General features: G+C 42.3%; 1 protein-coding gene across 4 annotated transcripts in view; it reads left to right on the top strand.

Moving 5' to 3' along the window:
- The window catches only part of CLIP1 (CAP-Gly domain containing linker protein 1), a 114,138-nt gene that overhangs the window by 75,316 nt on the left and 24,893 nt on the right, over window positions 1-13,929 (top strand). For 3 of the 4 annotated variants that reach the window (XM_040250611.1, XM_040250612.1, XM_040250613.1), the window contains 3 exons: window positions 4,303-4,419; window positions 6,482-6,588; window positions 11,795-11,915. In XM_040250611.1, coding sequence (XP_040106545.1) covers window positions 4,303-4,419; window positions 6,482-6,588; window positions 11,795-11,915 — 345 coding nt within the window. Of the gene's footprint in view, window positions 1-932; window positions 3,201-4,302; window positions 4,420-6,481; window positions 6,589-11,794; window positions 11,916-13,929 lie in introns of all 4 variants that reach the window. The other variant, XM_040250614.1, reaches the window with a different exon arrangement.

The raw sequence follows: 13,929 nt of genomic DNA on the forward strand, positions 1-13,929 counted from the left end.
AGATGTTTTCCCCAGGAAAATTGATAAACACACTCAACCAGTTTCGGGTGAAATCTCAGGAAGTCCATGGAGCCCACGATGCTCCTGTGTTCCCTAGTTTAATAGCCAGCAAACTATGCCATGCTGTCCAGTACAGTAGGCACTGGACACGTGTGGCCATTTGAATTTAAACTAACTCAAGTTATAAATTCCCCTTCTCAGTCGCACGCGCCACACGTGTGGCTAGTGGCTACCACAATGGACAGTGCAGATCAAATCCTTTTACATCATGGCAGAAAGTTCTGGGCAGCGCTGGTAGGGACACTGTGGTCAATTTATTTTATAAACCAATACATGTTTTTAAAAGCCCATTTATTTTGGTCATCAAAGCCTAGCAAATCAGTCTGCATTTTTTGTAAGTTATATGTATCACTGAGACTAAATCAGTCTCAGGCCAGGTTCTTCAGTAAGTAAGGGTCTGTAAGTTAGTTTGAAAGGCAACAGTTTATAACACCTCCTCCCTTTTCCCTTTTTTGGTTAAAATATACTCACTTTTTGTAGTCCTTTGGATTGTGTTTTTAAAAATTCTTCTATGAATCCCTCCTACGATAGAAATTACTGGATAATTGGGAATGACAGGAAAAGAATCCCATGCCCTGATGTCAAACTACTGTTTGTATCTTCTAGTTAACTGTCAGGAGTACTTCAGAGGTTGTTTCAAAGAGGAACCAATAGAGTTATCAAGGTTTTGCAAAGCTGCAGTTGCTTTGCGTTATCCTTTTATGAACTCTGTTCATCCAGTTTCTTTCCCCTGTTATCCAGATAGTTTCTAAGACATTTACCGTAAACGTTTTTTTAACTTCTATGACTTAGGTTATATTAAGTTACTTGGGCTTGCATTTGTCTGCTTGATTTCATTTTGTTTCCATTCTTTCCATCTTTTGTCTCTATAGTCGCTAACTTACTTATTAACATCAGCCAAAAGAGAAATTGAACTAATGTCAGAAGAGCTGAGGGGTCTGAAATCAGAGAAGCAGCTTCTTGCCCAGGAGGGGAATGCTTTAAAGTTAGAAAAAGGTTCACTTCTGTCCAAACTTGTAGAGTTGGAGGCCAAAATAACTTTACTTCAGGAGGACCAACAGAAGCTCTGGTCAGTAAATGAAACTCTTAATTTAGAAAAGGAGAAAGTCTGGGAAGAAAAGCAAGACACTGAAAAGCTTTATCAGCAGGAACAACTCGATAGAGCAGCTTTGGCTGTGGAGAGAGAGAAATTACTGAAAGAGATCAATATCGCACAGGAGGAACTCTTGAAGATAAATACAGAAAACGAGTCTTTGCAGGCTTCCAAAGCAAGCTTGCAGGCACTCACAGAGGAACTGCAGTTCACCAAAGATATTCTAATGGCTGAGTCTCAGAAGTATCAGGAAGAAAAAGATCGCCTGGAGAATCATATCAAGAAGCTGGTCACTGAAAACCTCGCATTGGCTAAAGATAAAGATGAAATTATTCAGAAGCTTCAGAGCTCCTATGAGGAGCTGGTCAAAGATCAGAAGAGCTTGGTGCAGGAGATTGAGGATCTCACAATAGAGAAAAAGTCAACTTTGGAGAAACAGTCAGGTCTTGACAACATGTGTATAGCCCTAAAGGTCGAAAGAGATCGTCTTCTTCAGGGCAGCAAAGACCTGCAGTTCGAGAAGGACATGCTGCTTCAAGATCAGGAAAAGCTGAACGCCAGTCTGGAGACTGCCCTCCAGGTCAAACATCTACTCAGCACGGAAGCCGGTGAGCTCCGCACACAGCTGGAGGAGGCCAGCAAGGCCCTGAGGAAGGCTGAGCTGGAGATTCTGCAATTGCAGGCCACGAACATGAGCCTCACAAACCTGCTGGAAGAAATTAAGACCAGCCGGGAGATCACAGACTCCGAGTGCATCCAGCTTCTGCACGAAAAAGAGACCTTAACCTCATCCGAGAGAAGGCTCTTGGCTGAGAAAGAAGAACTGCTAAATGAAAATAGGCTCATCACCGAAAAACTCAGCAGATATTCGGAAGAGTCCACCCACATCGAGATGAACCTGAATGAGAAGATCACGTACCTCACTTCTGAGAAGGAGCTGGTTTGTCAGAAAATCACCAAGCTCAAGAAGCAGCAGGATAACCTCTTGAAAGAAAAATCGGTACTGGAGATGCAGAATGGGGATTTACTGGTAGAAAGAGAGAAGTCCATGAAGGCCATGGAAGACCTTAAAAAGAAATATGATCAAGAGGCAGCCAACAGAAGAATCGTTGTGCACGAGAAGATGAAACTGCTCAGCAATCTTGATGCTCTGAAGAAAGAGCTTCAAGAGAGAGAAAAGGAAAACCAAGAGCTCACAGCCACCAAGTGCGATCTCTCGCTGATGCTAAAAGAGGCCCAAAACGCCAAAAAGATGCTAGAAAAAGAACACACTGACGTATTGCAAGACAAAGAGAGTTTAAGTGCTGAACTCAAGGCCTGCTGTTCTGAAAAGAACATCTTGTTAAGGGACGGGTTGAATCTGCAAGAAGAATGTCAGAAGTTAAACGAGAAGGTCCACACAATGCAACAGTCCCTCGTGCTGGAGAAAGAAGCCAGGACGCAGGACAAAGAGGCCTCCTTGTACGAGAGCAACAAACTCCACGGGAGGGTGGCGCTTCTGGAACAGGAGGTGGAGAAGCTGAGAACCTGTACCCAGGAGCTCCAGTCTGAAAACTACACGCTCGTGCAAGACAAGACCAACTCGGAGCAGAAAGTGGCTGACATCATCAAGGAGAAGGAACTCCTGAGTGCAGAGACGGCGCGTCTGGCCGCCAACATAGAGACTCTGAAGAGTGACTTTGCTGCCTTGTCCAAGTCCAAGTTGGAACTGCAGGAACTGCATGGCTATCTCACCAAGATGCTGGACGACCTGCAGCTGAACCACGAGGTGACCCTGGCCGAGCAGGCCAAGGCGACGCAGGACAACAGAAACCTCCTGGCCGAGAAAAGAGAGATGATGCTGAAAAAGGACGAGCTCCTGAAGGAGAAGGAGAAGCTGGCCGAAAGCTACTTCCTCCTCCAGAAAGAGATCAGCCAGCTGGCCAAAACCAACAGCCACATCTCAGCCAACCTCCTGGAGTCTCAAAATGAAAACCGTATTTTGAGGAAAGACAAGAGCAAGCTCACTCTAAAAATCAGAGAGCTCGAGACTCTGCAGTCCTTTACGGTAAAGTGGGAGGTTCAGGGATTGGGCCCCTGGCCTTAACCCTGTTCACTAACCCTGTAGGGGCTTAGGGAACGTGCCTTCATTTCCAAAGAAGGAAACGCACCCCATTTAATCACTTGGTGAGGTATCTCAAGCTGTTTGTTACCACCTGAAAGGGCAAGTGTTTACCAAATGTCTAATTGCTGTCATCTCTCTCCATTAGAAAAGATTGCAAACTGTGAATAAAAGGATAGATGTTTTTTAATTTAGGGAGAATTTTTCTGAGAAAGGCAACCATAGTTCTTAAAGGCTTAAGAACAATGGTAAAATGGGCACATGTTAAAACTTAGTATCTTCTATGTGGCTTTAATTGTTTCATAAATCTTCCCTCCAGTTACTGGGAAGGTATAAGGGCAGAATTCTCAGCAGCTGGATTTTAATGCCTTAAAAGATTTTAATTCACTTCTGTGATTTTATTTTCAATACTGTATCAACTAAGGATTCGTTTCCATGTGTATATTATCTTTTTTATTCACAGCCATGCTTGTGTTCATTGCCTACAGCTTCTCATAGACTTGGTCATTCAGTGCTTCTCATGAAACACTTGAGCCTTAAACACTGTAACTGCCCAAATAATTTCCATTTTTGTTTGAAAAGTTTCCAACCGAAATTCCAAGTGATTTCAAAAGCCCCAAATTCGGGATAGCAAGAAGAGTATTTTAAACTTCTAACAGTAAATATGATTAAGAGAAAACATTTGACCACAGAAGGAGGTAAGCCTTTCTTCTCAGTGAACATTTCTCTCAAACATAAGTCAGAGTGATGAGCACCATTGTCAGTGGAACTCAGAACTTAGAAGGCGTAGGTTTATAGGGATCTGAAAATACGTAAATTGCATATTTCAGTTTGGCTTGTTGAAAAATGGCACAGAAAGTGTCTATAACTTTGTTCTGCTTGTTCGTCTTGATCTGTCTGTCTTGGCATGGGGTTGGTTACTGGCTCACCATCTCCGTGTGATCCCCTTCACCACACAGATCCTGAGCCTCGTGGCCTAAGCGTTAGTCACCCTCTCCCAGGTTGGTAAGGGGTGCCCGCTTTTCTCACACTGCTTTCTCACACTTAGGCCGCTCAAACCGCTGAAGATGCCATGCAGATAATGGAACAGATGACCAAAGAGAAAACCGAAACACTGGCCTCCTTGGAAGATTCCAAGCAAACAAATGAAAAACTGCAGAATGAAGTAATCAGATTTAAATGGCTTTTTGTACAAAGGACAGCCTATCGACTTCGTGGAATTCTTGATGACTAACTCAGGATGGTTTATTTACTTATTTTTTTTGAAGTATGGCCTTACACAGGTTTGATCTATGTTAGTGGAGTCGCATGTACACCAGGACGATGATCCTATGAAATAAAGTGTATTACTTCATTACCTATTTAGTAAGATCAACCTTTAAAAAAGGAGGGGAAAGCCCTGGTAGTGTGGGTTTCTGCGATAGTTGTTTACTGACAGAACTACTGAGAGGAGGTACCAATGGCATTCTCTAGCTTTTGTGTTTTTTGTCTTAAATCACGGGCATTTTTTTTTCTCCCAACTGCCTCCCAACTTTGAGCCACCGGATTCCATCCCTCAGCCCTGAGTTTGACATAGGCCTTTTTCTTGGCCTATTTCAGTACTGCCTCCCTTATATCTCATTTTGAATCAGTCACTTCTGGGTCTCAGACAGATTTGTGGCGTCAGGGTAATTTTGATTCTGTCCAAAAGTAGCATTTCTCATCCTTGCACCTCTCTTTTGATGCCTGCCCACCCCCCTCCCCATACCCCATACCAGCCCTTTCTTTCTTTGGAAAGCTGTTACGTAAATCCAAAGCAGATTGCTTCGCCAAAATAGTTATGTGAAGTTCTACAGAACTTCAGATGCTTTTTAAAGTGACAGTCAGGTGAGATGTTAAGAAGTTAAAGCCAGGGAAGATCCAGACAGGTACATGAATAGCTGTCGTAAAGATCAGGTCTCTTCATGATAGCAGGGCAAGGAATGAAATCCATAAAGGCATAAACATTTTGAAATAATTAGACGGGAAATAAAACTTGATGTAGAAAAGAGTACATTTATGATTGAGTTGACAGTCCTAAGAGAACAAGACTTAAGCTGAAAACATAAAAGCATTAAAAATTATAGATAGTAATCGATTGGAAGCTAAAGTAAATAAGATTTTAAGGAATGTCCCTAACCTTTGAAGGTAGATTCAGGAAGAATCCCGTGTTTCTATAACTTACCCCTTGGTGTCTCGTTACAGCCAGAATACAGACTGGATGAATCATTTTCTGGTCTCACTGAACATTCCATGAATCTGGAATGTTAGGGAGCATTAAAAGGAAGATGGTGGTGTTAAAATTTGCAGGACACTTTCCAGGGCTCCTGACTTCCAGGGGTCCTGACAGGTAGCATGTGGTAAGACAAAATGATACGAGTCCTAGAAAGCCAGCATGGCACCAGGAGCACACATGTGTGATGGGTCACCCATGACAAGCTCCCCGTCCTTGGGGGCTGCGTACCTAGAACTCCAGCCACCTGCCAGAGCCTGAGGTTGGTCATGTCCCCACTAATTCCAGTAATGTGTCTGCTTTTCCCACCAGAGGCCAGGCTGTAGGCTGGCCACATCCCACGTGGGCGGGTGATGGGACTGAATGTGAGTGAGTGCTTTTCAGTCTCGCTATGTGGTCTTTCCGTTTTCAGACTGAAGTTCAGGTGAATAATTAAATCTTTCCCATCTACAAATATCCCAGGAATTTTTATAATGAGGATTATATAAATTGAAATTTGGCACTGACATTGAAAAATATCATATCGTAAATTACTAGTCTTGCGGAAAGAAAGGAATGTGTTTTCATTACAAAGAATTAGTCCTTGATGTCATGCCTTTGCAGTTTATTTCTAATGTTTTTATTTTCTAATGCATGTTTTAAGATGCACCGTACATGAATAGCAAGCTCAATGATAAATTTTAGGAATTGTATAAAAGTGAAAGAGACCTTTTGCTTTATATTGCAATTTAGTTTGACCTTTTGGCCAGGTGTACAGGGAATGTCTGACTTAACCTATGGGGGAGGCTGCAGTTTATAATAGACTTGATCATTTGTAATCTCTTTACCCAGGTGATCTTTTTTTTATTTGTTTTTTTTTTGCAAAGGATTTTAATTTCACCTGTCTAATGCACATTTTCATGAATGATTTGTCTATCCACTCATGTGATTGGAAAATGAGATAATTTCATTAAGTTTTTTTCTCTTGGTCTTTAAGTTGGATACACTTAAAGAAAACAACTTGAAAAACGTGGAAGAGCTGAACAAATCAAAAGAGCTTCTGACGGTAGAGAACCAAAAAATAGAAGAATTCAAGAAAGAAATGTAAGTTTACCTGTTATGAAAGAAATTATGGAACTTACTTAAAATTGCAAAAGTAGAAACAGTGCTAGTTACTTTTTTCAAGTACTCGACAAGTGTATAAAAAGTCAAAGTAATAGTCTCTGTCCAGGCCCTGCTAAATGCCATTGCAACCGTTGAGAATTCACCCCTATAACCACTGTGAAGTTGGAACTATAGCTCAGTTACAGGGTCAAAATGAAATATGTGCTGGCTGGTGAGTTACAACACTTGGAATTCAAATGTGACTTGATAAAACCTTTTGCAAATACAAGGGGAAGTAGAACTTTTTCAGGTAGTATGTTTATATGTATGTGGAATCTAGAAAAATGGTAGATGAACCTATTTGCAAGGGCAGGAATAGAAACAGAACAGACACATGGACATGGAAGAGGAAGGTGGGACAAACTGGGAGATTGGGACTGACTTATACACACTACCATGTGTGAAACAGATAGCTAGTGGGAAGCTGCTGTATAGTACAGGGAGCTCAGCTTGGTGCTCTATGATGGCCTAGAGGAGTGGGATGGGGGTCAGGTGGGAGGGAAGCTCAAAAGGAAGGGATATGTGTATAAATCATATATATATGATTCATGTTGTTGTACAGCAGAAACTAATACAACATTATAAAGCAACTATACCCCAATAATAACATTTAAGAAAAATAGTATGCTTATGTGGTAGCAATTTCAACATTAGGAAACATCAGACCCTCTATTAATTAATCCCTTAAAATTCTTTCAATAGGGGGTGGGGGAAAGATACACTTTGAAGAGTATCAAATAGTCTTGATTTTAAGAGTAATCTAATCTTCTGGCATGGACGTTAAATGAGCAGAACTTTGAAAGCCTCTTTCTAATCCAAGTTTACTCATGAGTCTGCTGCCTGTATTTTAGGCAGACAGGCTGCCCATGTTTCCTTTGTCAATACCGCCTTTCGAGTTTGGTTCTTATAACCACTGCAGATGGTTATTTATCTGGCGCTGTAAGTGATAGTTACAGAGTAGATTTCATTTTGCTTATCTGTTCTGAGAACTACTCTGTATCAACTGTGTGAACCGAACATTTAAAGCCAGTTAATCTGGTGAACGTTTGAGTAAGCCCCTTCTGCTAGGTACAGTTGAGCTAGGAAAGATCCAAAAATGAATTGTATGTGGACTCTGCCCTTCAAGGGTTTGTATTAATTATTTCCAGTTCTGATCAAACAAATAGATGAGATTCAAACAGAGACAAAAACATCAATTCCAAACTCCTCTTTCCAAGTTGCCATCCTCAGTACTACTTGTTGATCAAGCTTGGGTTAAATTAGTATATTATCTCTAGTTCTTCTGTGAGTTCCTAAAATCCTCCTAGAAGAGTTCTTCTCTGGGCTACTTACCTGAGATGGACAGCTCACAACGCTGACAGTGGATCCTTTCGTCCAGCCTTAGTTTTAATGATATTTCTCTAGACGGTATTTAAACAGCTCCCAACGGTTCCATTTACACCGATGTATATGTGTAGAGTTGTGGTGGCCACTGGGAGAGGCTTGACTCTCCTGGTCTGCCAAGGCTAAACAGCATAAATGGAAGCCGCCATTGCTTTTTCTATGATGGGGGAAAAAAATTCAAAGCTGTTGAGATGGGGGAGGTTCAGCTACAGTTACGGATCTGCCCCCGCCCCGTGACACAGTAGCTCTGCTGGCCTGAGGGTCTGGAGCACTACATTGACTTCAGCTCATTTGTGTCACACAGGCATCTGGTGAGGGAGGATCTGAGCATCAGGAGAAGATTCCCTCACCAACCTCCCTCTGCCATAATCCCACCTCTGAGCTCCCTGGGCTGCACTAGGTAATGGAGGGGCAGGGCCAGAGCGGACGTATCAGAGAGCCCCAGGGAGTCAGATAAAATCCCCCTGTCCTGCAGCACCATGCAGGAGCCTACTGTAAGGGTCGCCACACTGGTGTAGAGTTTTTGTGTCCCCGTCCTCACTCAAGTCTTTCTGTTCTGTCTCCACCCCTAGTCAGCATGGGGTGGTCTCACTCCTTCCAAGAGAGCAGCTTACTCTGTGTGCCCCTCTTTGAAAGACCCCATTGAATAACAGAAGCTGAGCCTGCGCCTGTAGGCCCACGGGAGCAAAAACCCCTGGGCCGTACTGCCGCCCACCTCACCTAGGCCTGCCTTCCTCCCAGGGCTGGGTCCCTGTGTCTCCCTTCCCCAAGGGGAGTAGTTCATGCGAGGAGGGGCTGCTACTGATAGTCCGCCGTTTTTCCCGGCTCACCAGGGCTACGAGAACCTTGCCTCGTGTCAGTAGCTTGGCACAGCATGGCCAGGACTCAGAGCGGGACACGGGCAGCGGGAGACACAGTGGTGACGTTCGTGAGAAGCCGCGGGAGGGAGGTGTGAGGAGTGGGTTGAAAGCACCCCCCGCAAACACACCCCCAGTGACTCATTGTTCCCTGCCTGAGACTTGGCCACATTTCAGGGACCAGCTGATATAAATGTACTGTGTCATGAGAACAGTGCTGCTCAAAAAGAGACCCGCAGTCATTTCACTGTGCTCTGAGCTAGAGAAGGGGCAGCTTTTTGTGTTTTGTGACCACATACCTGGGATCTTCATGGCTGCCGGAGCTTTTCAGATATTTCTCATTACCTGCCAGGACTGGAGTTCCTGGAGGAAAAGGGACACCTCTGCAAACCCACGAGTTCTAATGGGAACTAGCCGTAAGGATCTTGCCCTTGGGCCTGGAAACTCAGCCAGCCCTTGCAACTAAACGTTCCTTTTCCTCTATGCCATTTCCTAAACTGGTTTTAGGAAAACTCTTGATTTTGGCTAGCCAGATCCTATTTTTAGTTGGAAAGAGAACAAAATTGTGTATCTCTGGTGTGTAATTTTTGACTCTGAGGGAAAATGATATAAGCAATCTAATTTTTGCCTTTAATTACTCACCTGGCTCAGTAGTAAAACTAGAATATACTAGGACTTCCCTGGTGGTCCAGTGGCTAAGACTAGGCCCTCAATGCATGGGGCCCAGGTTCAACTCCTAGCCAAGGAACTAAATCCCACATGCCACAACTAAGACCTGGTATAACCAAATAAATAAATATTTTTAAAAAGTAGAATATGTTTAGCATGGTAATTATTAAATTTATGATAGATTCCTCAGTAGAATGTTTGCAAGTCAGTATCAGCAGGGTTTACTTTGCATCTCAGTTTTAAAACAGTGAGTCTTTTGTTTTGCAAGATATTGTTATATATATAGGGGAAAAAAAGCAACTTATAAAATTGTGAAAAATATATTTGTAGGTATTTTCAGAATTATTCCTTAGAGTACGTCCAGGAGTTGGGCTGTAGGAGCCTCCTCCATCTATGAAATGTACATATCTCCTCTGGTCTAAAGAAAAGTTGAAAAGTGTTTCTATATTCAGATCACAACTGAGGTCTGTCTCCCAGTTCTACCTCTAGTTCTCTTGATTCTACAATTTACCTGGGGCAAATCTTTTCACTTCTCTGAGCTACAATTTTGTCATCTTTAAAATATAAATAATAACGTGAGCCTCCTTGGGCTTTGAGGATGAAATGAGAAAATATACATGAGATCATACTGTAGATTTTAAAACATTGAATATATATCATTTGTACAAATCTTAAGGCATCTTGATATTTCCTGACTCCTTGTTTTAATTTTCCTTACTGGGAGCTCTTAATGGAAACCAAGGTTTTAAAATTTTTTTAAAGGATGAAAATCTATAAGAGAGAAAGAACAGGATCAAGAACTTACCACTGACAGGCCACACAAATGCTGAGACCAAATAGCTCCTAATGAAGGTTTTGACCACTTGGGAATAACAGGTTTGGCTTATGATGATTTCATCATAAGTAAAATCCTCGAATTTATCAAGAATTGATAGACTTTAGCCAGAAGATAAACTTTACTTGTAGTGTGTGTATGTGTGTGTGTGTGTGTGTGTGTGTGTGTGTGTGTGTGTGTATGTGTTGATCCATAATTGAAATCAAGCCTCCCAGCTTTTGAGTCTAAAATTCCTTCTTAGTTTTTCTTCACTTGCTAAATAAACATCTCTGTCAGATGCCAAATTTAATGTGCTAAGAGAATTTTCATGTCGACATATTCCCCTATATCTTCACAAGGTCAGCCCTATAGGTATGTTACAGGTACATGGAGAATTAAAAATCAGGAAAACTGCAGGTACCAAGTACTGCCACCCATTAGACAACTGAGGTTAAAAATAGACGTGTTCATGCATCAGCAGATGGAATCATACCCAGATGACTTGATTCAGAATTCAGCCACGTATGACAGCTCACTAAATGGAGTGTGGCCAGCCCAGACTTAAAATTCATAATTGCATCAAAACCACCTTCTATGGTTTAAAACTAAAATCCAACAATCCAATAAACTATTTTGAATATCCACATGTAAAGGATAATTTGGGATGTATATTTTTAGTCAAGTTTAATAATGGGAAGAGGTTTAATACATGTGTTTACCCTGTTCACATTTTATATGCTGATATTCATGATATGTATGGTCAGCAAGCTGTATTTTTATTTGCTTCTTTTAATTACAAGTCAACAGTATGGAAAGAATACAATTAAAATTAAACACTTGTTCTGTAATTAGAAAACTACATTTCCTTTGGTCATTTCACCTTTAGTCATCCTGAAAATATACCCAGATTCACAGCAACACTTGATTCTGATAAATGCTAGCAAATGGAACTATCAGCTTTATATTTCTTCCTTAAAAAAAAAAAAAAAAAAAGATTTGTACAGTTAGAGCAGAATACTGTGGCAACAATGGAAATCACTATCAACGTAGTGAATTTAATTTTCTAATGGAAACAAAGGGAATACCGGCCATTTCATCTGTCATTTATTTTAGAGAGTAACATTGCTTTTTTGTGTGGGAAGTATTTAGAAGTGGGGTAAGTGTGGGTGGTGACAGAGTAGATGTAGTGTTGATTAGGTTTGGAAAAAAAAAAATGTAATAATTGCAGGCAGCAGTCCTCCCCCTGAGAGGTTAAAGCCGTTTGGCCCCTCCTGCAGGTAGACAATCCTGCCTCCTGTTATTACAGATCCTATCAGGCACGTGACCCAGATATATTTTCCCCAGTGCTGTGGAGTTGGTCCTCTCCCACAGTTTCCTTGCCTGTCTTGTTTCTATGGTAACCCCACACTCGCTGTCCTTGCAGAGAAACCCTAAAGCAGGCAGCAGCTCAGAAGTCCCAGCAGCTCTCAGCGCTGCAAGAAGAGAACGTGAAACTTAACGAGGAGCTGGGGAGGAGCAGGGACGAAGTCACCAGTCACCAAAAGGTCAGTGGGCGTCCGTTGGGGTGGGCACCCCCGGCCCTGCCAGGCCAGCATCTGCTGCTGCCTTGGGCAGGGCTCGTGGAGGCTCCTCGGAGACTGTGCTTGATGTGGTTGGGTCATTCCAGTGGAATCTCAAGTCACCTATGTTTTATGTCCCCTCATTTTCAAGCATGCTGCTGTAGCACTTGGGTAGGAGTGAGCTGACAGGTCCTTTTAAAAAAAAAAAACCACCGGGAATTTGCAAGCAAGGAGAAAATAAGATTTTTTATCAGATGATCTTATGGCAATGCATTTAAATGGAAAGGGACAGTATGTTTTGCCTCTTGCTTTGGTTTCAGTTTTGTTTTTTTTCTCTAAGATTTTTTTTTTCTTTCGTCAAAATTGATTTTAAGAAGAAGGTTCCAAGAATACAGATTTGGTGTGAAGGTTGGAAGCTGTTTTTAAATAGAACTCTGCTTTTCTTTTAAGTAAAAAACAACGTTTAAATAGCTCCTAAGGGATCTATGTATACCTGTGCACTGATGCATTGGTTTATGAAATGTGTGTTATACCTGGAATGAACTAGAAGCTAACCACAACCCACTTGTTTCCCTATTTAAATTATAAAGGTTTCTGATAAGTTCATTAAACAGTGAAGCAAAACTGATTTTAAAGAATGCCCTATTCTTTTTTTTTAATTCTTGAATCAAAATGCTGGACTGTTAGCCACATCTGGCCTCAGAACAGAAACTCAAAAAAAAAAAAAAGACATTTTAAAGAGGATTTTACCACGTGGTCATTATTCTTTGCTTTGCATGTCAAGGGGAACTTTTTTTTTCCCCAAGCATACTTTGCAAACATTAATTCTCATTTGGATGGAGTATTCTGGAGTAATTTGTACTGACTGTCCATTGATATGGCGTCATTTGTGGTGAAAGCACTCTTTGGAGAGTTGATTTCAGACTTGTAAGTCTTCATTAGAGCTCTCCACAATGACCCTCCTTCGTGGGAGAAATGGCCCACCTCTCCAGACTCCAGGATGACAAGTGACGCTCTTGGTGACTATAACTCACACTCAATGGCTCTTACCTTACTGTGAGACAGGCACAAATACCTGACAGCTGTCCTCCCCATCTTCACAGTACTTCCCATGAACCGGTACTGTCACCACTCCCATGTGTTAAAGAGGAAACGGAAGCACCAGAAGGGAGTCACGTGCTCAACCTCTTTCAGCCGGTAGTGTCGGAGACGCGTGTCAGATTCTGACTTGGGTCAGGGAAATAATCAGAGTGGGTTGACTTAAACGGGGTCACTGCACTCTGCTTTGGTCAGTATGTGAGAGAGTAGGGTTCATGAAAAACAGAAGCCCTTGGACCGGACAAGGTTCTTTTCCTGGCTCAAACCAGTGTGTGAAACACTGGGCACCTCTGACATCAGCGTGTCTGTAAGGACTTGCAAGGGAAGGATCTCAGCCAAGTGCTGAGTCTGTTTGTCTCCTTTTGTCTCATCTCACGGAACATCTTTGGTGGAGAGCGTGGATCCCACCAGTGGGAGGAACGCAAAGAGGTCAGCTTCTCGTCTTATGTTGTGACCTTGACTGGACCGTTGTTACGTCTCTCTTGTCTGTCACTCAGAACCGGCAAGACTTAGGAGGGACGCCTCACAGTTCCTCAGGCAGAGGTTTTCAGGGCTCCTCTCCATCTGCCAGCTCTTCCTCTTTTGCCTTGGGATTCAAATTTACCTTCCTTTTGAAAAGGTTTTGTGTCTAAAAATTTGAAACTTGGAGACTTTGAAGAGTGTTAGGAAACAGCACCTGCAAGCAGCAGCTGGGGCAGTGACTTCCGTTTAAACAGGGGATGGTTTTGTCCTTTGGGTTTTACTCTGGAGAGAGAGGCAGGCGGCTGGGAACCAAACCATGACAGGCTGTGACACGCGAGACTGTTCTTGGTGAGCACTGAGGAAGACTGCAGATAACACTTCACTTGATGTGCATACGTCTCAAAAGAGTGGAGAGAATCTCCCCATTGAAAGTAACTTA

This window comes from Oryx dammah, unplaced genomic scaffold, assembly GCF_014754425.2.
Source record: "Oryx dammah isolate SB20612 unplaced genomic scaffold, SCBI_Odam_1.1 HiC_scaffold_12, whole genome shotgun sequence".
NCBI lineage: Eukaryota > Metazoa > Chordata > Mammalia > Artiodactyla > Bovidae > Oryx > Oryx dammah.